Raw genomic sequence first — 26,744 nt, 5'->3', positions numbered from 1 at the left:
GGACTCAATAGCAGAACAAATCACACAGAAGAACGGATCAGCAAGCTGGCTGAAAGACTAGAGGAACTCACCCAAGCTGAACAGATAAAAGAAAAAATGAACAAGAACAGTCTAAGGGACCTCTGGGACAACATCAGGCACACTAACATTCATATTATAGGTGTCCCAGAAGAAGAAGAGAGAGAGAAAGTGGCAGAGAATCTATTTGAAGAAATAATAGCTGAAAACTTTCCTAACCTAAGAAAAGAAACAGACATCCAGGTACAGGAAGCACAGAGAGCACCAAACAAGATAAACCCAAAAAGGCCCACACCAAGACACATTATAATTAAAATGTCAAGAATTAAAGATAAAGAGAGAATCCTGAAAGTCACAAGAGAAAGGCAAAAGTTACATCCAAAGGAAACCCTGTAAGACTATCAGCTGACTTCTCATCAGAAATCTTACAGGCTAAAAGGGAGTGGCACAATATATTTAAAATGCTAAAAGGAAAATACCTACAGCCAAGAATACTCTATCCAGCAAAGTTATCATTCAGAATGGAAGGAGAGATAAAGAGTTTCCTAGACAAGCAAAAACTAAAGGAGTTTATCACCAAGAAGCCGGTCTTACAAGAAATGCTAAAGAGACTTATTTAAGTGGGAAAGAGAAGACCATAAGTAGGAATAAGAAAATTGTCAAGAAAAAAAAAGCAATAAAATCACTGGTAAAGGCAAAAATACAGTAAAAGTAGCAGATCAACCACCTATGAAGATAATATGATGGCCAAAAGACAAAAGTTCTAAAATTATCTACCCCACAATAGGAGGGGAATGGATAACACACACACACATACACAAAGAGGTTAGATATGATATCAAAAATATAAAATGTGGAAGGAAAGGAGTAAAAGAGTAGAGCTTTTAGTAAGAGGTCAAACTAAAGAGACCATCAACTTAATATAGATTGCTATATATGTAGGTTATTATATATGAACCTCATGATAATCACAAACCACAAACCTATAACAAATACACAAAAAATTAAGAGAAAGGACCCCAAACATAATACTAAAGAAAGCCATCACACCACAAGGGAAGAGAGCAAGAGAAGAAGAAAGGAACAGAGAAGAAATACTAAAACACCCAGGAAAAAAGTAATGAAATGGCAACAACTACATACTTATCAATAGCTGCTTCAAATATCAATGCACTAAATGCTGCAATCAAAAGGCATAGGGTGGCCAATTGGATAAAAAGACAAGACACATATATATGCTGCCTACACTCTTCACACCAAAAGACACTCACAACCCAAAAGTGAAGGGATGGAAAGAGACACTCCCTGCAAATGGCAATGAAAAGAAAGCTGTGGAAGCAATACTTACATCAGACAAAATAGACTTTAAGACAAAAACTACAGCAAGAGACAAAGAAGGGCACCACACAATGACAAAGGGAACAATCCAACAAGAAGATATAACACTTATAAATATCTATGCACCCAACATAGGAGCACCTAAATATATAAAGCAATTATTAACAGACATATAAGGAGAAATAGACAGTAACACAATAACAGTAGTGGACTTTGACACTCCAGTTACACCAATGGATAAATCATCCAAACAGCATATCAAGAAGGAAAGATTGGCCTTAAATGACACATTAGACCAGATGGACTTAGTAGATATATATAGAACATTCCATCAAAAAACTGCAGAATACACATTCTTTTCGAATACACATGGAATATTCTCCAGGATCGATCACATATTAGGCCACAAAAAAAAGTCTCAATAAATTTAAGAAGATTGAAGTAATAGCAACCATGTTTTCTGACCACAATGGTATGAAACTAGAAATCAACTACAGGAAGAAAATCAGAAAAGTGAAAAATATGTAGATATTAAACAAAATACTACTGAACAATAATTGGGTCAATGAAGAAATCAAAGGATAAATCAAAAAATACCTGGAGATAAATAAAAATGAAAATACAACATGCCAAAATTTATGGGATACAGCAAAAGCAGTTCTAAGAGGGAAGTTTATAGCAATACAGGCCTACCTCAACATACAAGAAAAATCTCAAATAAACAATCTAACAGTGTACCTAAAGGAACTGGAAAAGGAAGAACAAACAAAAGCCCAAAATCAGTAGAAGAAAGGAAATAATAAAAATCAGAGCAGAAATAAATGAAATGGAGACTAAAAAAAAAAAAGAAAAAAAATCAATGAAACCAAGAGCTGGTTCTTTGAAAAGATAAACAAAATTGACAAACCTTTAGCTAGACTCACCAAGAAAAAAAGAGAGAATGCTCAAACAAATAAAATCAGAAATAAAGAGAGAAAGTACAACAGACACCTCAGAAATACAAAAGATTATAAGAGAATACTACAAAATCTATATGCCAACAAATTGGATAATCTAGAAGAAATGGATGAATTCTTAGAACCATACAACCTTCAAAAACTGAATGAAGAAAAAATAGAGAATTTGAATAGACCAGTCACCAATAAGATCGAAACAGTAATCAAAAAGCTCCCAAAAAATGAAAGTCCAAGACCAGACGGCCTGTTGGTGAATTCTACCAAACAGTCAAAGAAGACTTAATACCTATCCTTCTCAAACTCCTCCAAAAAATTGAAGAGGAGAGGAAGCTTCCTAACTCATTCTACAAAGCCAATATTACCCTGATAACAAAACCAGACAAGGACAACACACAAAAAAGAAAATTACAGGTCAATATCACTGATGAACATCAATGCAAAAATCTTCAACAAAATACTAGCAAGTTGAATACAACAATGCATTTAAAACTTCATACACCGTAATCAAGTGGGATTTATTCCAGGGATGCAGGGATGGTTCAATACCTGCAAATCAATCAACATGATATACCAAATTAACGAAATGAAGAATAAAAATCACATGATCATCTCAATAGATGCAGAAAAAGCATTTAACAAGATACAGCATCCATTTATGATAAAAACTCTGAATAAAATGAGTATAAAAGGAAAGTAGCTCAACAAAATAAAGCCATATATGACAAACCCATAGCTAATATCATTCTCAGTGGAGAAAGACTGAAAGCCATCCCTCCAAGAACAGGAACCAGACAAGGATGTCCACTTTCACCACTCTTATTTAACATAGTATTGGAAGTCCTAGTCAGACGAATCAGGCAAGAAAAAGAAATAAAAGGAGTCCAAATTGGAAAGGAAGAAGTGAAACTGTCACTATTTGCAGAAGACATGATTTTATATAGAGAAAACCCTAAAGAATCCACTAAAAACTTTTAGAAACAATAAATGAATACGATAAAGTTGCAGGGTAAAAAATCAACATACAAAAGTCAGTTGTGTTTCTATACACTAACAGTGAAATAGCAGAAAGAGAAATTAAGAATACAACCCCATTTACAACTGCAACAAAAAGAATAAAATACCTAGGAATAAACTTAACCAAAGAGGTGAAAGATCTGTACACTGAAAACTATAAAACATTGTTGAAAGAAATTGAGGAAGACACAAAGAAATGGAAAAATATTCCATACTCATGTATCGAAAGAATTCACATAGTTAAAATGTCCATACTTCCTAAAGCAATCTACAGATTCAATGCAATCCCTATCAAAATTCCAACAACATTTTTCAAAGAAATAGAACAAAGAATCCTAAAATTTATATGGAACAACAAAAGACCCCGAATACCCAAAGCAATTCTGAGGAAAAAGAACAAAGCAGGAGGTATCACACTCCCTGATTTCAAAATATACTACAAAGCTATAGAAACCAAAACAGCACGGTACTGGCGCAAAAACAGACACAAAGATCAGTGGAACAGAACTGAGCACCCAGAAATAAAACCACACCATCTGTGGACAGATAATTTTTCTTTAAAGATTTTATTTTTCTTTTTTCTCCCCAAAGCCCCGCCAGGTACATAATTGTGCATTTTTAGTTGTGGGCCCTTCTAGTTGTGGCATGCGGGATGCCGCCTCAGCATGGCTTGACGAGCAGTGCCATGTCCACGCCCAGGATTCGAACCAGTGAAACCTTGGGCCGGCGAAGCAGAGTGCGTGAACTTAAGCACTTGGCTACGGGGCCAGCACATGGACAGCTAATTTTTGACAAGAGAGTTAAGAAGGTACAATGGAGAAAGGAAAGTCTCTTCAATACATGGTGTTGGGAAAACTGGACAGCCACATGCAAAAGAATGAAAGTGGACTATTATCTTACACCATACACAAAAATTAACTCAAAATGGATTAAAGATTTGAATGTAAGACCTGAAACCATAAAACTTCTAGAAGAAAACATAGGCAGTACGCTCTTTGACATTAGTCTTAGCAGCATATTTTCAAGTACCCTGTCTGACCAGGCAAGGGAAACAATAGAAAAAATAAACAAATTGGTCTACACCAAAGTAAAAAGCTTCTACACAGCAAAGGAAACCATCAACAAAACAAAAAGACAGCCTAACAATAGAGAGAAGATATTTGCAAACCATATATTGATAAGGGGTTAAGAGTCAAAATATACAAAGAACTCATACAAATCAACAACAGAAAAACCAACAACCCAATTAAAAAACTGGGCAAAAGACCTGAACAGATATTTCTCCAAAGAAAATATACAGATGGCCAACAGGCACATGAAAAGATGTTCAACATCATTAACTATCAGGGAAATGCAAACCAAAACTACAATGAGATACCACCTCACTTCCATCAGAATGGCAGGATAACAAGTATGGGAGAGGATGTGGAGAGAAGGGAACTCTGATACACTGCTGGTGGGAGTGCAAACTGGTGCAGCCACTATGGAAAACAGCATGGAGATTCCTCAGAAAATTAAGAATAGATCTACCATATGATCCAGCTATTCCACGGCTGGGTATTTATCCAAAGAACATGAAAACACAAATGCATAAAGATACGTGCACTCCTATGTTCATTGCAGCATTATTCACAATAGCCAAGACTTGGAAGCAACCTAGGTGTCCATCAAGGGACAAATGAATAAAGAAGATGTGGTATATATGGAATACTACTCAGCCATAAGAAACGATGAAATCTGGCCATTTGTACCAACATGGATGGACCTTGAGGGTATTATGCTAAGCGAAATAACTCAGAGGGAGAAAGTCAAATAGCATATGATCTCACTCATAAGTAGAAGATAAAAACAACAACAATCACATAGAGACAGAGATTGGATTGTTGGTTACTAGAGAGGAAGGGGGAAGGGAGGAGGTCAAAAGGGGTGATTAGGCACGTGTGTGTGGTGATGGATTGTAACTAGTCTTTGGTGGTGAACATGATGTAACCTACACAGAAATCGAAATATAATGATGTACACCTGGAAATTTATATAATGTTATAAACCAATGTTACAGTACTAAAAAAACTATCAAGCTGGCTTTTTATAGACTGGAATTTCATCAGCTCAGGGGCATAACACTCACTGTGCTAACCAGGAACACTGGCTGATTCGTAATTCTCAAATAGCAAAAGGAGTAATAAAATGGGTTAAAAAAATGGGAAAAATCAATAGCCAATACTATTCATTGGGTAGACAAAAATCTTTTCGGTCATACTGGGAATGTTGGGGGCCATGAGAGACAAAGTGGTTTTGGCAGTCAGTAGGTTGTGAAGGCTCCGTAACTGGTGCCATCCAATCCCAGCCCAGAGCCTGTCAGGTTCACTGCCCTCTCGACATCCCATAGACACAACACCATGCTTGTCTTTGTCTCTGCCTCCATTCACACTGCCCTCCCACCACCCCATCCACCGACAGGCCTGCCCTTATCCTGCCCACTCAGATCTCTGCTTCCTTCAAAACCTTCTCCAGCACCTCCCTTTCATCAGCGCCTCCCCTTTCCCAGGGCCCCCATCCTCCCTGACTTCCTCCAGCACTGGATGAGAACAGTACCCACTGGCCCACAGAATGACTAGCCTTAGGTCTCTGGCGAAATCGTCAGCTCTTGGAAGGCAGGGGCACTGTCTCCTAAATCCCCCATGTTCATACCTTGCTCAGGCCTTGCACAAACCTGAGCAGGTAAATACTTGCTGATTGATTCTAGGTCCAAATACTGTCCCTGCCAAAAAAGAATGGTGGTGAAGGAACAGAATAGAAAAAGATGTTTGCCCTCAAGGATAGGAAATGATATGGCTTGGCGGTCAACATGACCATCTATGACACTGCCAGCATTCTGCCTCAACTTTATTAAAGAACCTAGACTGTCAAACACAAAAGATGCAAACGTACATGCATATGCTTGCACACACACACATGCACAGAGCCATGCAAAAAATGTCAATTCTGCTGAGCTTTGTTATTTCATTTCCACTTTCATTCATCAAACATCTGTTGAGGGCCATCCCGAGTGGCCTAGTGGTTAAGTTCAGTGCACTCTGCTTCGGCGGCCCAGGTTCACTTCCCGGGTGCAGAACCACACCACTCATCTGTCAGTGGCCATGCTGTGGCAGCTCACATAAAAAAAAGAGGAAGATTGACAACAGATGTTAGCGCAGGGCAAATCTTCCTCAGCAAAACAAAGACAAAAAGCAGAAACATCTATTGAGTACCTACTATGTGCTAGGCACTGCATTTGTGCTAGGGATTCAAAATAAAAGACACAATCTTGTCTCTCTAGGAGCTCAATCTGTTGTCACAATGGTTGTGAATATTGTAATAATAACACATTAGAGGACCATGTGAAAATTAGCGTCCACCTCTCACACACATTGGAGGCATCATCGTCAGGCTGCAGACCCACACCCACCCCTGGGCCAGTCACCATGATGGCAGAACCTGGGTACTTTCCTGAGGGTGAGGTGCAGAACATGACAAGGTGTGCTGAAAAGAGGAGAACGCATTCCAAATAGAACAATCAGTAGATCGAAAGGCACAGAGGTGTGAATGAACACTGAAGAATAGGGATCAACCTGGTAGAGCTTTCGGGGGATGAACGGGGCAAGATGGGGAAGGGGTGTCAGAAATGAAGGGTGGGCTTGAGGTGGTCTGGCCTGGTGTCCCCTAGAAGAAGCTGCTTGTCCATGAGCACTCACATCCTGCCATCAGCCTGGGAACACACCATCAAACCCACTGTCAAGTCTAAAGAACACATGTCTATCAACTCCCAAAATGCTTCCCAAAAGACAGCTTCAGCTACAAACAAAAAAATTGAGTGAATCAACTGCACTTGTTTGTAATGTTCTGTGGCTTCCAGCAAGCCAGACTCCAAAAACAACAGGAGTGGAGCTCCTTGACATCATGGGATTCAAGAGCCCCCACTCCCTGACTGCTGGGCTCGAGGGGACCAAGTGCACCAGAGGTAGCAGAAGGCACTGTCAAATGGGCACCACCTACCTCCACAGGCACCTGTCAGCCAGGTGATGAATGCAGCCTCACAGGCAGGCTTCCATGTGAGAACATCCCCTCTGCCTGAAGGGGACAATGCACCAGCAGGGGCATCTGGGGAGGGGCGTCAGAGAGACGAAGCTGGGGGAAATTGGCAGGTGAGTGCCAGCCCAAACAGATAAACATGCTCAACCTCCCATGCACCCTCCTGCCCAAGCTGGAAACACTCACAGCTTCACAACCTGTCCCCAGGACAAATTCAGGAACTTAAAGGATGGGTCTATCTTGGTCCCCAATGAGCAGCAATCAATCTAAGGAAGGTGCAGGGGGCTTTGAGCATTCAATAGCTGGAATATTATAAACAGACCATTTGTTTTGTCTCTGGCTTGCCCAGGCTATGGGAGAAAGTGCAAATGCCTTTGCTCAGAAACAAGGCACTAAGTAATCAGCCTCTGCTCTGTATAAGGCAAATCCGCTCAGAAACTTGCAGAGCTAGAACTGGCTGAGGAGTCATGAGAACAAGCCTGGGTCCGGTGTGGAAGCAGAGGGGCACTGAGATGGACTGAATGTCTGTGTACTCCACAAATTCATACGCTGAACTCCTAACCCCCAATGTGACGCTATTAGGAGATGGGGCCTTTGGGAAGTGATTAGGTCATGAAGGTAGAGGCCTCATGAATGGGATTAATACCTCTATAAAAGGGACCCCAAAGAGTTCCCTTGGCCCTTCACAGTGAGAAGACAGATATCTATGAACCAGGAAGATGGTCCTCAGCAGACACCTAATCTGCCAACACCTTGATCTTGGACTTCCAGTAGCTTGATCTTGGACTTCCAGCCTCCAGAACACGAGAAATAAACGCTTGTTGTTTGAGTCCCTCCAGTTTATGATTCTGTACCTGGGCAGTCATGTTGGGCCTTGGGAAGGATCAAAGATCTGTGACTATGTCCCACAAGGAGGAGACAAAAACCCTCCTCTAGGAGTTAGGCGAGCATATTGTAGGACCTGAAGTTACACTACCTGGTGTCAAAAATCCCAGCTTAGGTGTCTCACCTTGGCAGTGGGAATGTACAAATAAGCAAGGGAGGAGCTAGAATGACTGCTAATGGATAAGAGTTAGAGATGCCAGTAAAAACTCACAACTTAATTTAATATAGATAGACCTAGTTACGTATAGAAATAGATATGCATATATATACATGGGTTGTATAGACACATAATTTCTTTGCTCTGTCAGCTGAGAGGGCCTAAAAGAAACAAAACTCCAGTAGCAACAAGCACACCTAGCACCCAGATCTTGGTTTCTAATATCATTCTACAATAAAAGGAACAAGGGCTCCTTGGAGAAACAGTTGAATCTAGGACAGAGGTGGGAAATATACAAGGTGACCCTGGAGCATCCTGTAGTCTCAATAAGGACTACAGAAGTGCTCAAATAAATTGACAGGGATATATCAAAGGGGCATGAGGAGCAAGTGAAAGAGCCTCCGATGGCTAAGGTGAAACAAAGCTGGAAAAGAACTCCCAGGGGCCAAAGCAAGAGAATAAATAAAATTGTACTGCATTATAACCCAAGGTATAAAGTGAATATCCATGAGTCTCTATTGATCTAAATAAATGATTGAACAAATTAATAAATGAGGGATAAGAGCCAAGTCTCCCATTCAAAATAGTTTATGTAGATACTGTCCCCTCAATGAGATGGAGCATAACCCCCCACCCCTACTCCTTAGGAGTAGGCTATGTGTAGATTTCTTTCCAAGGAGTACAGTATGGAAAGGAGGAGGAGAAAAAGTAACTCTGCAGTGGAGAAACTTGACCAACACCACTTCAGCCAAGCGATAAAGATCAACATCAACAATCATAGATCAAGCTGATAGCAGGTGCCTTTGATACGATGTGATGCAAATGGTGCTTTGCCTCTGTGATCTTCCCAAAACCCATAACCTCAGTCAAATCCTGAGAAAAACATCAGACAAATTCCAAGAGAGGGTCATCCTACAATATAGTCCTCAAAATACCAGGACTCCTCAAAACTGTCAAGGTCATCAAAAACAAGGGAAGTCTTGGAAACTGTCACAGCCAAGAGGAGCCTAAGGAGACATCACAACTAAATCTAATGTGGTGTCCTGGATGGGATCCCAAAACAGAAAAGGGACATTAGGTAAAAACTAAGGGAATCTGAATAAGCTATGGACTTTAGTTACTAATAATGGATCAATACTGGGTCATTAATTGTAACAAATGTACCATACTAATGTAAGATGTTAGTAATAGGGGAAACAGGGTATGGGGTATATGGGAACTCTCTGTACTATCTTCACAATTTTTCTAAAAATCTAAAACTGTTCTATAGAAAAAAATCTCTCAATTAAAAAAAAGCTTGGCTTGACCACTCACCAGTTTATAACCATCACTAGGTCGATTCTACTCTGTGCCTCAGTTTTCTCCTCTGTAAAGTGGGATTATTAGTGATAATACCTACTGCATAAAATTTATGGGCAGATTCAATGAGAGAACATGTGTAAAGCACCTGTCCTAATGCCTAGAATATAGGAAGGAAGTACGAAAATGTTGACATTATTATTATTATCATCATTATCATCATCCAAATAAAACAAAATTTTAAAAAGATTAACCACTCTTCTTATTAGCAACCATCCCAACAGAAGAATCTAAAAGCTTTCCCCCTTACTGATCTGGCAATTTTGAAACTCAAGTTACTGGGAGAAGAGGCTCTGAAACCTCATCCCAAACTCATACCCTGGGATTGGAGTGGGCACATAACAAATTTGCTACAACGAAAAACCCACCCCAAGGTCACCTGGCAGGGAAGAGGCTGCTGTGCACAGCCTACGCAGAATATGATAAAGCATCTCAGAGACTGTGATTATTTAAATATCGTTATCATTTTTCCTCATACATCACACACACACACACAAAGCGAATCTATGTAAAATTAAATGGTAATGTTGTTCACTTTGTGCTGGAAAGACAGATGCATTTCGTACATGACTCAGAATATTCTACTGATTTTGGATAGAACGGGGGATGATATACGTATATAGTAAATACTAGCATATAGGAAGTGTGACCAGGGAGCCAACCACTTTCCACCGTAAAAACATTAATGCATTTTTCTCAGTTACTAGTTAACATCATACAACAACTTGGAATTTTTATCTGGAAACAGTAACAATAGATTTAATTTATTCACCCAAATCCCACACTCATAAAGAAAACAATATTTCATAATGTATAACATTACCAAGGGGACCATAATTCATGGCTAACGGGTCAGAGCTTTATAATAAATGGGTTTTCTGAAGTGGGTGGAAAACCCAAGATCCAGCCCCAGCAATTCGACCAAGAAGTTTGAAACATGCAAAAGAGCTCAAGTCAAGCACATTATAAATGGCAGTGGTCCCTGTCACCACAAGTCTGTCCCAACAATTAACAGGCTTAGCCAGGCTGCCAAAAACCAAACCATGATTTATTGTCCTCTTCAAATTAGTAAAAGCAATGCCATCCATTGAGAATTCCAGTACTAATCCATGTGGGAAAGAGTTTATGTTTCAAAATGGCCACGCGAGTAGGTTACACTTTTAAAACCACAATTCCTTCAACCGTAATTCTCAGCCACTAGAGAAGCCTCTGCTTTCACCCAAGTTCTCTAGAGAACAGTCAAAATCTGTAGCATTAGCTATTTCTGTACTCCATTAACTCAAATCCGCTTAAAACTTCTCAAGATAGAGCATCAGCAGGAAGCCAAGTTGGGTCAGGAATTTCTCCAACTCTCTCATTTTACAGATGGAAAAACTGAGGCTAGAGGGCAAAGCACTCGGCCCAAGCTCCCCTACAAAGGTAGTACCCTGCTGGGAGCCAAATTGAGGTCCCTTAAGCACAATAACATATAGATTAATATATAAAATATATGATATACATGTATGTATATATTGGAGAAAAGTGGTTTTTTAAAATCTAAAGACACATATAGGAATATTTTAATGATGCTCTTGATGAGCATAATTTGCCAACCTTAAGGAGAGGAGATGCAAGTCATAGATACAAGACTCCCCAGAGGCAAACCAAGCAGAAAATTGGACACTCAGTAGAGGCCAGCTGGCTGGGAATGGGGCCGCCCCCTCCCACTGCCCAGGATTGCAGAGACCCACTAAGGGAAGCAATTAGGGCCTGTGGGTAGGGCCCCATCTCAGCCTGGCCTGAGCCTGCTCAACACTCAGTCCCAGTTCTGGTTTTAACTTCTCACACGATGTTCTTGTGCATTTTCACAGCAGCCAGTGAAGTGATTTTTTTTTTTTCTTTAAAGCTTTTATTTTTTCCTTTTTCTCCCCAAAGCCCCCCGGTACATAGTTGCGTATTCTTCGTTGTGGGTTCCTCTAGTTGTGGCATGTGGGACGCTGCCTCAGCGTGGTCTGACGAGCAGTGCCATGTCCGCGCCCAGGATTCGAACCGACGAAACACTGGGCCGCCTGCAGCGGAGCGCGCGAACTTAACCACTCGGCCACGGGGCCAGCCCCAGTGAAGTGATTTTTAATGTAAATAAGGCCATGCCACTCTTCTGCTTAAAACCCGCTACCTACTTCCTTCCTCCCACCCCCAGACTACACTCCTGCCCTCCTCTCCTTGTTCATGGCACACAACTCTCTCCTTCACTCCAGTTTCTTGGAACATTGAGGTGTTCCTGCCTAATGAGCTTCTCCCTTGCAAGTGCCCCTGCTGTCTCACACATCCTCCAATAGCTGGTCCTTCTTGTCATAATCTGGCCACCCCACCTACTAGCCACTAGCACACCATCCTGTGATACTTTCTTCACTGCATGTATCCCTCCCAGGATTTACTTTGTTTATTTATTTGTATGCTTGGCACCAATGTCCCCTGAGCTAGACTGTAAGTTCCATGAGAACGGGGCCCTTTGCTATCTTGTCCACTCCCTTATCCTCATGGCCTAGAAAGTGTCTGGCACATATTTACTGGTTGCAAAATAGACAACAATTTTGAGAGGTATCAAAAATAACTTGAGCTAGAAGAAAAATCTCTCCAACAGCAAGATCCCAGCTCCAGGTGAGAATTGAGGAGGAGGAAAGGCTATGCCTCTTCAGGTGGAGTCTTTAAGGAACTTCAGTTCATAGCTCAGAGCAGAGAATTAACTCAACGGTGAAATCTTATACTGTGCCCACTTATGCTTTCAAATGCCCTGCTGAGTGGCACCGCTCTGATTTCCAAGCCGCTTGCTTGGTTTCTGTTCGATTTCAGAATCAAGGTTGAGCCTAATGGATGAGCATTCAAACAGTGCTTCAGTAACTTCAAATGAGGCGTGCGCGTGTGTGGTTCTGACTTCATTATTAAACGATTGGTATAAAAGTGCTCTAAAACTCGAGATTCTAGACACGTGTACACACACAGCACCTTCAATTGCATCTGATGTTGTGAAGAGCAATTCTATGGCACTTTGGAATTTCTGAGAGCCATCCAACGGCTCATGAGCTCCGTGGATGACAGAGAATGTGGGTCAATTAAGGCTCTTTGAAAATGTGGCCCCATGGCCCTGGAACTCATACATACCAAAGGTCCAGCTGTGGGCCCACTGGTCCTTGACAGTCCTCATGCCATGAGGTCCAACACCACAGCAAGTGGCATTTACAGATGAAAGAACTGAACAAGCTATAAAATGGCACAGGAGCAGAGGAGAAAAACGCTCCCACGCGCACACACCATGGATACAGCAGAGAAAGGCCCAGCAGTAGTTGCTGCGCTGTCACCTACTATAACAAGATTGATCTGCAGCGAAATAAAAGATAATGCAATCCAGAGGAAATAACTTTGGTTTCCTCTGAGAATGTCTGATGTCGTCAACTTGCAAGCCCGCTTCCCTCTTCTGCCTGCCACCGTGCACAGCAGCCCAAATATGCAGGGACTCTTCTGGGCAAAGAGGCCTCACTCCCTCACTGCCAGAAGCCCACATTGCAAAGTAGCATCTCCCTCAACTGCCTGGGACTCTTTGGCCAAACTAAAACAAGCAGGGCCTAGATGCCCATGGCGGGTCAGGAGGTAAGAGCGACTCAGAGTTACCACTGTGTGTATGGATGGGCTTCAGAGACGACCCAGTGGCTTTTGTTCATCCGAAGCCACACGGTTTTTTGATTGTTTACTTCTAGCACAATTCATAGCCCCCCATGTTTCAACTTAATGGCACAATTCTGGAACAGAATTTCAAGCACACTAGATGTTGTGGAGTCATGTTTTAGATTCTGTCTGTAAGACAAAGAACCTTTTGTCTTGGTCTGATGTGTCTGTCAGCAGCACATTTTTACAGCCACATTTTACTGAGCATTAATTTCATAGGCAGAATGGCCAGAAGCGAAGGTAAGGAGGGGGTATCAACTGGTGAGCTTTTTGCCACTATTTCAGAGAATATCTCTCCATACAAAATGGTCCGATAAGGCCAGAGCCATGTTAATAATTCACAAAATCGAGTTCGGTTCCCTCCATTTGAAATCCTAGTAATATCTTATAAAGGACTGCCACCCACCATCACATAGGACAATGGGTAGCTAGCAGCTTCCATCTCTGGAAGATGCTATTAAGTCTCGATAGCCAGTGATTTGCAGATGATTATAACTTTTGCTCCACATATCATTGTTACTGACAGGCAAATCCCATCAATCGAATGGTGTGACTGATTAAAAAAGGAGGCAAATTTGACATAGGCAGTCTGATAAGCCATTTTTTATACCCACTACAACAAACATGAATGCTCACAGTTGTCTAGAGAAAAGCCGGATCTGATACAAGCCTTTTCTCTCCCCATTCTCCAGAGGCCTCTGCACACATGTACCAGGAAGACTTTCCAAACTCCAGCGTTTATGTCTCAGAAGGAGAAATGTGGCTCAGCATTGGGTGGTGCTTGCATTCTAGCCCACAGAAAAAAAAAATATTCCTCTCCAGGAGCATCCCACTGAACCCCCAATTTGTCAAGGAAGAAAACACTGCAGCAACGGGCCCTGACGGCAGCATTTTTATTACACAAACAGTCCCGGCACCTTTTCAATTTTGCTCATCTCTTAGTCTCTAGCCAAATGGAACTTATTACTTATAGCTTGTTGGGATTTATGAATTATTTATAAAAGTAGGTGTATGACTCCAGACTCTTAAAAAACAACACACAGTCCCTTCATTGGTACCCGCAACTGTGCTTCTACCAGAGAGAGCAGACAGACATTCTCCATAACACATGCAGCCTGTTTGGGGTGAAATAATCGGTGTGAAAATATGGAGCCTGTAAGATTATTTGGAAGCTATTTATGGAATGCCTGGATGTATTTTTAAACCAGTCTCTTTTATTCTAAGCCAGGTTTGGATTCAAGAAAGATGTATCAGAAGTGTGCTGCAAACATATTTTCCCAGCTTGAATACAAACAGTTATGTACGCCCTGTCGCTTTCACCCGGGAGTTTGAGACTGTGATAAAAAAGGGAAAGAGGCAGTTCCCCCTTACCATGTGTCTCGCAGGTTCAACAAGGCCATGCCCATGAGTCTCCTACAGCACAGTGGATGTGCATCCTAAGCGAGGACTAAGACGTATGCAAAAAGACAGAGTCTAGGGGTAGGCTTTCTGTGTCCAGCTCCTCCAGAACACCTGCCTTTGGCTGGCAAAACAGATAAAACACTGCACACCCTCACCTGGCCCTGTCTCGGTCACAGACCCAGTTGGAGGGGTTGTGAGGCACCCCTGGGTTGAAGGGCACAAAGCAACCAGCCAGCCATGGCCCTGCCCACACTTCCAGGACAGCGACACATTTGCTTGGTGAAGAAATTTCCATGTGGAGCTGGTATATGGAGCCTTGGCCAAGCAACAGCCGGCCCTGATGCAGGAGTCCTGAGGGACAGGGGCCTTCCACCTGACCCCCTCCAGAGACACCTGCTCCTCTCCGGTCTCACAAGTCCTACAGCATGCCTGCCCCTGACAGGGCCTAGCCTTGAACTCCTCCCCAGTGTCCCTGCCCCAAATGTCCAGTTCTCCACTCTACCCACAACATGGTCCAGAGGAAGAAGCAGAGGCTGGACAGCAGAGGCCCAGGGAAGATGACGGTGTTCAGGCCACCTCAGGCCACCGTCTCCATGAAGCCTCCTAAAGCCCCCAAAACATGTCCACAGAGAATGCAAAGTCCCACAACTCTGCACACTGACCCCACTCTTATTCCCAAAAGGGCACAGCCAATGGAAAAGCAGGAAGCAGACAGTGAGCTTACCTTGCTGCAAAATATCTGCCAGGAGTGAGGAATAATGGAGGGGGAGGGGAGAGAGAAGAGAAAAATATATTAGTAAAGATGCTGAAAATGACAATGATGGTAGTCATAGCTAACATATGCTGACTTTGCCAAGCACTTCATACAATATTTCCTTTAACCCGGAGAAGGCAGTGGTTAAAGAGCTCAGACTCTGGAATGAACTGCCTGGGTTTAAATCCTGACTCAACACTTACTAATTCTGTGCCTTACAGTTCCCTAAACCATAAACAGATAGGAGTATTGGGAAGATGAAATAAATTACTCCCTACGCTTTAAGAGCTTAGATCAGTGCCCAGCACATAATAAACATACAAAATTTGGTAGCTATTATCAATATTAATAATATTACTTTTACAACAACCCTATAAAGTAGGTTGTATTATCATCCTCGCTTTGTAGATAGGGAAACTGAGGCTCTGGAAGGGTAAGTAACTTATCCAAGGCCACAGAGGAAGGATTACTAGCAACGGGCTCAGGATTGAACCCAAGTCTGCCTGATTTCAAAAAGCATCTTCTTACCCACCGCTAAGTTGCCTGACAGGTTTATAAATGACAACAAAAGCAACAATGACACACAAGAAGTAAAACAGAGGAAAGGCCTGTGAACAGACTAAAATGCCATATTTAAATCACAGAAACAAAACATTTGTATGAATTCTCCACATCATAACTCCCAACTAATAACATCATGACTTCATAACAAATCCCAGGTCAAAGTCTATTAAAAGGTGAAAAAAAAATTTTTCAACAAATATTTGAGAGGTTATTGTATGCCAAGCACTGTCTGGTACCGGGAAACACACATATAGCAAAGAGCATAAATGAAGTAGCTGTCACTAACACCCGCCTGAGGGGAACCACCAGCATGACTTCTAACACCTTACATTTGTCTTGCATGTTTCTGGGCTTTATATAAATGGACTGATACAGTTTGAATGTTTTCTGTCTGCCTTCTTTGCTCCACAGTGATTGTGGGAGTCATCCATGCTGTAGCATGCAGTAGATCATTCATTCTCACTGCTGTATAGTATTCTACTGTGTGATTACATCATAATTTATTTCTCTATTTTAATGTTCTGGATATTTGGATTTTTTTCAGTATTTGGCAATTAACAATTGTGATGAATATTCTTGTATATCTCTTTTGGTGAGCATATGTGCATAAACCAGGTACTTTTTGACACCCATCATGTGCACACTGGCTCACCCTGCTTCTACTATCTCCCAATGGCTCCAAAAGTATTCTTATCTGCTCATCCTTTCTCATTCAGTAACTTAAAGAGGGAAGATATTGCTGGCAGGAATACAGACAGCAATACCCAAATATGAGCCAGTTCCTGCCCTGCTGGTGGGGTTTTAAAAGGTACAAAACTTCTAGAAGGCAATTTGACAACATGCAAAGAAATGTTAAATATACATTCCTTGACCTAACAATACCACTTTCCGGAATTTAATCTAATGAAATCAGTAAAGGTACAAAAGAAGTCTACAAGGGTCTTCATCACAGCATTGTTTACAATGGCAAAAAAACGGATATTGCTTATTTGTTTGTCAATAGGGAATCAAACCAAAAATAATCTAACCAAATGGATTATGGTGCAGCCATTTAAAATGGTTATTTATAGACTTTGATTACTTTTGAATGAAAAAAATCAGACAGCAACATGGAACATGTATCCTGAGCCACTGCTTGTGCGCGTATGTCTATGTGAAGTGCGATCTGTGATGGTCGTCACAAAATGTTTATCTTCAGGTGATGGAACCTGGGTTCTTTTTTTTTAAACTTATGTAAGCCTTTCTTTATTAAATTTAAATGAACATGACTTACCTTTATAATCTGAATTTTAAGACAAGTTATTTTCATCTTAAAAACTAAATAAGAACTATATCATCAACATCTAAATTTGCTGTCAGTCATCAACTAAAACATCAGATCCGAGAAGGTCACAAAGAGCCGAGAGCCCAAGAATGGTGTGGGTGAAACACGCACCCGGTGGGTGAAACAGACCACAAGGAGAGAATGCCTGTGGGGGCAGTGTTCATCCCACTAGCGCACATGTGACCCCCATGAGGGATGTCATTCACATGCAATACACACATGCTCCCAAGGGCACACCCAGGCCAGTGGAGGGGGCCCAGGTAAGGCAGATTGCAAGCTCACAATTCCCAGGCAGTTAGCTAAAACACTACCCTTTCTCTCAGACTTATAAAAGCCAACTGGAATGTACATGGGCCATATTGGTACCATTACAGGACAACTTTAACTCCATTCTCAGTAATTCATCCTTAGTACAAATTCTGACACGGCAGTGTCAGACACTGTCCGGAGACTGAGAGAAGGACCATGTGCAGCTCCCTGAATATACCACTTTCCCATGCATTTGCTGCCTGGAACACACAGTCTGAACCACCCACCCTCTGACCAGCCTACACACCTGGAGGAGTCCTCCTCCTCAGCCTTCAAATGTCACAGCCAGTGGGAAGTTTCTCAGAGCCTATCTCCACTGAGAGAGAAGTCACTGTTTCTGCCTCTGTGCTCCTAGAGGAACTTGTGCACGTTGCAATTATAGCTCATATTATAATTAGTTATTTACGTAGACCATGAGCTCCTGAGGACAAGTGCTATGTGTCCTGACCGCCTTTGGGGGTCCTGACTGTCTGGCATGGTATGCTCCCACACAGGAGAGAGGGAAAAAGGGCTGCCTGTCTCAGTACTCATCTGGTCCAACCCCCTCATTGTCCAGATGAGGAAACTGAGTCCCATAGAAATAAGAGAGTTTTCCCAAGGTCACACACGGCTTTAATGGCTGAGCAAGGACTACATGAGATTCCTTTAACCTTAATGAAGCGCAAAAGCTCATCCCTATTATTAGCAAAGTACAAATTAGAGATTTATCATCCTCCTCTAATGAATACAGACAAAAATTTCCAACCTTGAAAACATCAGTGAAATAAGATTAGTCTTTCAAACACCGATCCAGTCTCGACATCCGTCCAGAATCCTCAACCTGCTCTCCAAGGCTTTTGTCAGGGAGCACTTCCTTCGAAATTCAGTACTCATTTGAATCACTGGAAAGTATCAGTGAGCAGGGAGGCACGAAATTCGGGCAGGGAATTATTGACCTTATTCCTCCCAATTCCAATGTATATTTCACGCTTTAGCAGACAAATCTGCATAGAGTACTATGCATAGTTTCTATTCCAAAAGACTCTCGTGATTTTTGTATAAGCTACTCTAGATTTTTTTAAAGCCTTTTCAGCTTCATTTACATTTTGCACATTTTTATTCAAACGTAAATTTTAATAAACACTAGCATAAATATTGCAACAATTTTGCACAGGAGTTATCTTGTAATTTACACTCTAAATTTATGTCTTTTTTAGTCTATGGCATAAATAATTCTGTTCTTAGCATTATTTAGCTCTTTGCTCTGTATAATAACGCCTTGGGTACTTTCTTTAAAATTTCACTTTTCCAGACTGAAAAAGTCATTCCAGCTCAGGCTCAGATGATTTATGGACAGAAAAATGGAAAACAAGTGAGAAAAAGGTAGATTCCATGCTGTCTGGCTACATTTTACTCCCCCAAAATTGTGGACCTCAGGGAATATTAGCCATAGAAATACTCTTACCATCTTCTACTCTCCTGTTCACGTCCACCACCCCAACTCCCAAACCATAGGGACTTGTTACTTATAAGAATCAAAGGGCTTCAAATTCATGCGTGATATTTTCCTTTCAGCCCAACCAACCACTAAGAATTATTTGGGAGTCAACCACATGCACTCTCTGAGCTTGAGTTGCCTCGCTGCTGACCTGGGGATGTTTTAATACCCACATCATGGTGTTGGGGAGGTTAAGTTTGATAATTCACGCAAACATTTTCCCATCAGCTGCTGTGGAGAATCACCCTGAGAGTAAGACTCAGTGCCATTTTTTCTGCTCTCCCAGGAACTGGAAATCACACAATTTGGGAGTTTCCACTGCCCACCCTAGCCACAGTCAGGTTGAGCCCAAAGGACGCCAGCGACACTTGTGCAGAGGAAATGAACTCCTTCAGACAAAGCTCTGCTCATACTCACTTCCCAAGGGAGAAAAGCTCAACCCCAGTCATTCACAGGAACAAAGAAAGCCTATTCTCTGGCTTCACTCCCACCCCCTGGAGCCATTCTGGTCCTATAGATAGATGAAACGGCATGTGTGGTTGGTGATTCAGATATGGCAAGAAGAAAATAAGAAAGAAGGAACTCAGATTTGCCTTTCTTAGCCTCAATGTCCAGTTTCTTCCATTAGGAGTGAGCATCAAGAATACTTGTCCTTCTCCCACATTGCTACTGAGAGATTCACACCCCAGAGATCTTTAATGCACTGAGTCCTCCAGAGACAGGGGCCATAAAAAGACTAGATTATTTATTATTATTAATAAGTTATGGCAATTAGGCTGGGTGATTGCTAAACGTTGCTGATTAAAAACTTTCTTGAGTGCTACTCATCCACACGGCTAGTGTTTACCTCTATTAAAAATCATTTAACTACATTCTGGGTGAAGCCCTCTCTTGCGCCTGGGTTAATAATTAGCAGCCCACAGAGCCACACAGGTTAAGTGAGTTGGCTCTCCTTTATTTATCTATTACTTTGTTTTATGAGGAGAACTGGATGGCAGTCTTATTGCTCATTCAGTCTGCTGGGCATAATTTACTATTTCAATCCACAGTCCCCAGCTATGGTTAGAGAAACTCTCACTATTATTACAATATCACACTTAGTCCACACCCCATAGCATTAAAGATACGCCAAACAGTGAAAGTGTGCATGACTTCCATAAGACTAGGGGAGGTAAAGTTACTAGTTCTCAAACAATGTAATCACACTACTCTCTCAATTTTGCTTTCTTTTCTAGGTTAAATTATATATGAAGGGAGTTTAGTTTCTTGAAAATGCATGCACTTAACTCCATTTAAGAAGTGACACCTGGGGAGACAGCTGTCTTGTGAGTCCTCCTGTGGTTTGAGCTACAGAAAGAAAATTCTCCTTTCAAGTACAAGTGCTTTTACAGCAAAGGACTGGAAATTTTACTGGGACCCAACTAACCAGGGGCAAAGGAAGGGATGGAGGGAACAGATGCAATGAACGCTGCTTCCTTGAATGGGGTCAGGTTCACCATTAACTGAAGTCAATTTCATGATCAGCAGAGCTGCCCCCACACCAAATTTCAAAAACCAGCAAGCTCTATGTATGAATATGAAGAGTAACTTGAATTCAGTCTGTGTACTTCTCCAAATCTCTGTGAATGAAGTAAATCTTTCTTTTTTGTGTTGAAAAGTGGGGCCCACAAATGCCTCCCCTCTCAAGGAATACCAGCACTCCAGACTAGTTCAGCTTCAAATTGACAAAGCATAGGTCCAAAAATGGCAGGTGGGCTTCCCAAGGAGGGCAGGGTTAACTCCTTCTCTCCCAAATATGTTTCACTGCCGTGTCACCACGATTGTGGCCACTGGATCCCAATGACCTAGGATTGGGTCCCAGGCCCTCACCAGGTGGAAACCAGGAGTGGTCACTCAACCTCTTGTAGCCTATGTTCTCATCCATAAAAAGGGGATGGTAGAAAGAAGCTTTTCCATATCACAGGGATATCACGAGGATCAAGTCGGAGAATTTAATCAGCATAGAGCACATGGACTTTCGAGTCAAATAACACCAGGTTCAAAGCCTTGTTAAACCACCATCCTAGCCATAGCCATATTGGGCTAGCTATTTAGCCCCTCAGAGTCTCAGTTTCTTCATTTGTAAAGGGGGAAAATAAAACATGTTTCAGAATTCATGAAGACAGCTCAGATCATGTATGTAAAATCCTTAGCACATGGTAGCTTGTTTAGAGTACATGTTCAACAAGCAAAAGTTAATGTTATTAGGATAGTAAGCAATAGAACAGGGCAGCAAAGAGCTCAGGTCTTGAAGTCAGAGCTGGTCCCACGTCTCTGGCTGTGTGATCTTGGTCACATTACTCAACCTCCCCAAGCCTTGTTTTTCTCAGCAGCAACATGCAGATGATAATAATTGCCAATTATTGTGTTACCTTATAAATTGCTATGGAGGTTAAATGAAGTAATACATATAAGGGTGCAAAAGGAGTGGTACTCAGAAAGACTTCTATAAATTGTAACATGATTAGTCAACAAACATTTTACTGATTGCCTACTATTTGACAAAGCTTTGTGACTTTTATAGGACTGTAAAAGTATCACAAGAGGAAAATCCATTAAAATAAAATGATCGTTTTAATTCCTTCTTGTCATCATGTAGCTATGTGCCATTAAGAAACTCCAAAGCAATTCTCAAATATGACCTTATGAATGAATTATTTTTAATCTTTGAGATCAGAGGTCCAATGACATCCTATCTTCAAACACCAATGATCCAAGGAGTTGTGATTAGAACCCAAAAGTTCCAGAAACCCAGGGCCTGTCCTTTATTTTCAGCACCACTCGCCCCTCTGACACAGCCTCTCCCCTTTGGATCCATCATTATTTCTCAAGGTTACCAAGGAAGGGGCTCACCCAGCCCTGCCATTGGCTTTGATCAGTGTTTCAAGCCATGCTCCCTGGAGGCCAAGGGTTCAAAAGAGAGAGAGAGAGTGCATGGGGACAAGTGAATTGAGAACCACTCTGCTCAGTACACTGGGGTTCTGTGAAGAATTTGCCTGAGAAAAAGGTTCTGCTGCTTTATTAAATAAATCTGTTAAAGTTGGAACACAACAAACCATTTAAGTGGAGCCCCTTCCTGTCCAGGTGTGGGTCTGTGCTCTCCTGGAGCACAGCCAGAGTCAAGGGCTCCTCCAGAGCCACTGCTTGGCCTCAATGGCACCACATAGGGGCTATGATTAGTTTTCTGTGTCTCCAAAGCCAGACAGCTCGGGCAGCCATGTGGCCACACAGCCAATATCCATGCCCCTCCTGCTTCTCCCAGGCACATTCAGGCAGCTCAAACTGAACAGACCCTGGTGAGTCTTGGTTATTAAGGACGAACCGGAAGGCCTCACTCAAACTCTAGCCCTTGATGCCAAAAACTAACCCGCTCTTTAATGTGCGTAGGCCTTGTATCTCTCGCTCCTTTTCCTTTTGTTTCATTTTTTATGCGGACTGTGGAAAGTTCTATCATTTTCCTTGCTCCTGGCCTCCTCTCACCTTTTATCATGTTCGAAATGAAGACCAACACTTTGCCTGTCATTGTTGTATCTCTGAAGGCACACGTAAATGTCTTTTATTTGTGAGTAAGAAAAAATTTTTTTAAAGCCCTGAAGTATCTTCCTGCTACATTTTCTATGGCATGTGCTATCAACATCAATCTTAGCCACGTGCTTGTAACCCATTACCCTACAGTGACTTGGGAAGGCAGTGCAATGGACACAAGCTAGTAAGTCCCTAACATTTTTATGACATTCTATCCCTAGCATATCTCATTCCTAGCACAGAGGGATAAAGCTCTTAACTACTGAAAGAACATAAAAAAAATAGATTTAGGAATAATACTTTTTATGATTGCATTCTGTATACTGTGAAAGTTATGTTCAAATCTGCTAGTACTTTATGGAGCTGATAAAGTAGAACAGTATGGCTTCCCAGCTAACAGTGTATTTTATATCCATTTAAAATGTTTTCTCTTAAATTGAATTACTTTTTGAGTAATTATAATAAGACTAATCTGGGCTTAATGAATTCATATACAAATACTTCAGACTGCATTATTAAAACCTCAATGATATGAAACTACATTAAACTCAATCCCTCTAGAAACCAGTACTTTTCTTTGAAAAGAACAACATACACGACTTTCTCTGAATTCTTTTAAATCAGCTAACTGAGAAATCACAAGAAACCACATTAATAGCTCAAACAAAAGAAGCAGTTGACAAATAATATTGTTCTAATTTCCCTAAACTTATGCAATTGAGTATCAATTAGGAGTCACAGAAAGTATTTTTATTAAGCAGCCACATATGCAAAGGCCTGAAGAGTTGGTCCATCTTCCAGAAGAAATCAGATTATGGCTCTGGTTAGCAATGACATAAAACCACTAGTGGTAAAATACTAAAAGTAAGGCTGTGGATATCAAAACTTATGTTCTAAAAAGTCTCCAAATCCAATAATCCAATAATATCTGGATTCTAGTTCACACTGCAGGCAAAGCCACTCGCCTTCTCTGGGACTCAGTTCCTCCATCCAAAAACTGATTTGTGCTAGATGATCTCTAAGGTCCCTTCCAGTTCTACAACATGACGGTTTTAAGTTTAAAGTTACACACACTATATTAAATGGGTTCTTACTGCATATAGCTTATTAGTCATCTTATCCACGCTAAATTACATTCACAGAAAAAAAATTTCATTCCTCGCAATTCACATACATCCACAAACACATCCATAATACGGCTAGTGATTTCAAACTTATCCCAAGATAGTGTCTCGGTAGTAAAGTGTTTTTCCCATTACAGATAAATTATAAATCATCTGAAACCTTTAAGGTTACAGTGCCTTCTTGAATCAGTTTCTATCTGCGCCCCCACCCCCAACATGCACTTCCTGAAAGATGCTCTTCCATCTCCATTTCCAAGTCAACTGATTAGTTTTATCACGTATGGATTCCTCAGGTAGGTCTGTGAGATCCTGGTTTTAATCAGATGGGGTTACCCAGTCTCCTAAATATTTACAAACGTCCTGCAGAATGAAGCTCTCTTTGCCAGGTGATCATTACCAGGATGGACAACTTTACATTAAATGTAAGACAATGGCTATCATCATTATTCTGATGGCTTGGCACAGATTCTATCAGAAGAACTCCCAGGAGCCAGAGACAATTAAAATCTGAGTTTGGAGAAACTGCCCCCAACATCAAGCATTGCTAATTGGAACAATTTGTGAGTAAATACATTTCAGCAAATTGGCCCAAGTCTTCAAGGAGGAGGTTTGGCCACATGATACACTCTGGCCTGACTTGAGTTTCAGAAGCACAGGATCTGGCCTGGCCCTATGATAAATCCCCTGAATAAACAGAGAACAACCATTTAAGCACTCTGGGTTCCAGAGGGGGTTTGACCCAAAAACCTCTGCAATCTCTTCCAGTTCTAGAGTTCTATAATGAATGTGACCAGGGTCTTCCACTAGGACCCTCTGCTATATGCTCCCAAATTACTTGCACTAATATACACTTGTCATTTTCTCTCTCTCTTTCTCTCCAGCTAAGCTGAAAGCACCCCGATGCCAGGGATGTTTTCTCCATTGTAGTCCCAAAGTCCAGGGCAGAATATTAGAGCATAGTAGGCACATATTAATATTAATAATAACTAATGTTTTCAGAGCTTTTCCTGTATCAGGCACTATTTTGAGTACTTTACATAGACTGCCTAAGAGGTAGCTGTCCTTATTATCCTCATTTCACAGATAAGGAGACAGAGGCCCAGAGAGGTTAACTTAAGTTGCTGAAGGTCACAGGGAAGCAAGTGATCGTGGATTCAGCCCAATTAGTTTGGCTTCAAAGCCCAAACTCTTTACCACTATGCTACACTGTCTCTCAATGAATGCCCAGTAGATGGATGTGTGGAAGGATAATCAAGCAAAAATGCCTCCTTCCTTCCAAAACACCCCAGAGAGTTAACTCAAGCCATACCCATAATATTTTTAATACCATACTCCCTGTATTTTTAGAACTCCAACCACACTTTTTCTGTACCTATATTATCTGTGGATTTTGGGTCCAAATGCAGAAAGCACCTAGACATTCCTTTACTTTTTAAAAATATTACAAATTTTCTTTTTGAAAAAATGCAACTATCTCAGTAGGTTCATGGCAACAGCTAAGGTAAGTAAGGACATGGGGAAAGACTGTAGAGCTGGATGAAAAATGAGCATTCCGGGAAGAGGATAAGGAAAGAGAGAACAATACAATACAAGGACACATGACAGAGCTACAAAAATCCGTGCAGCTGCCCTTGATCCAGCTGTCATCCCACTAGGATTCATGAAAAGGAGGGTATGAGAGGCTGTGGGAGGGAAAGGCCCAGGGTAAGAGGTAACCCAGTGCAGGCAATACACATGCGGGCTCTGGAGTCAAGAGAGCTTGAGTTTTGATCCTGGCTCAGCCACTGGCAAAGTTAGATGCCCTCTCTGAGGCTCAGCATCTCCATCTGATACACTTGGAGTTACAGAGGCTGTTGTGAGGATTAAAGGATATCAAGCTCGTAAAGACTTAACACAGTGCCTGGCACAAAGAAGGCAATTAATGGAAGCAGGCAATTTGGACAGAGACCTGTGGGAAATTAAGTTTCAGGATATCATTAAGATCAACACAGTTCTTTGGCACCCTGGCAACTATGCTTGTCATGATAAATAAAATGTACTTGCATGGCTTCTAAAACCAAAAAATCAGAGGAGTCCAGTGAAATATCCCAGAGTCTACTCCCCATGCCCACCAGTCTCCAGCGTGAAATGATGCAGCCCAGGGAAAAGATATGAGAGAACACCTCTAGCAATGGAGTATTCATTCTCTCCTAGTCATATTTGTTCCTTTGGAAGCAGGATCAATGTTTATCGCATGAACGAACATTAAACCCTAGAAGTATTACTCCACAATCTATATCACATAAGTGCTAGTATTTTTCAAAGGTAGTTAGGAGCAAGTAATTAAATGTGAACTACAGGTACTTTGTGAATCTTTCAGAGCACAGGTCTTTCTTCTGGAAGGCAGAATATTTTTAAAAGTCACCTACTCCCAGGCTCGGTAGCTAACCTGGCTCCTCTCTCTCCATCATCCTGCGTCATGGCTGTGTATGGCAGGGACCACACACTGGGCTGGGCTCTTCTACAGTGAAGCGGGCATTTGCAAAAGGCGGAGTACCGAGGGAGCTGAGGACACTTTACAACCAACCTCTGCAGTGTAAATTTTCATCCCTGTGAAGAAGAGTCAGCAAACAGTAAATGTGGTTACCACAGATCATAGCCTACTGAGCACCTTTTCAAGAAAAGAAGGGGACGTTCATTTGGCAGTCCAAGAATCTTTCAAATCTGTATGATATTATTCACTGGCTC

General features: G+C 41.5%; 1 protein-coding gene across 6 annotated transcripts in view; it reads right to left on the bottom strand.

Annotated features, from left to right (window-relative positions):
• Positions 1–26,744, bottom strand: part of GFRA1 (GDNF family receptor alpha 1) — a 220,357-nt gene that overhangs the window by 143,509 nt on the left and 50,104 nt on the right. The window contains exon 5 of one of the 6 annotated variants that reach the window (XM_023638784.2): positions 15,626–15,640. The exons of the other annotated variants lie outside the window; for them this stretch is intronic. Within the exon in view, the coding sequence (XP_023494552.1) occupies positions 15,626–15,640 (15 nt within the window). The remainder of the gene's footprint in view (positions 1–15,625; positions 15,641–26,744) is intronic. 6 annotated transcript variants of the gene reach the window in all.

This window comes from Equus caballus, chromosome 1 (assembly GCF_041296265.1).
Source record: "Equus caballus isolate H_3958 breed thoroughbred chromosome 1, TB-T2T, whole genome shotgun sequence".
Classification (NCBI taxonomy): domain Eukaryota; kingdom Metazoa; phylum Chordata; class Mammalia; order Perissodactyla; family Equidae; genus Equus; species Equus caballus.
The sequence above is the reverse complement of the archived record's forward strand: the minus strand, read 5'-3'. Positions and strand labels throughout refer to the sequence as shown.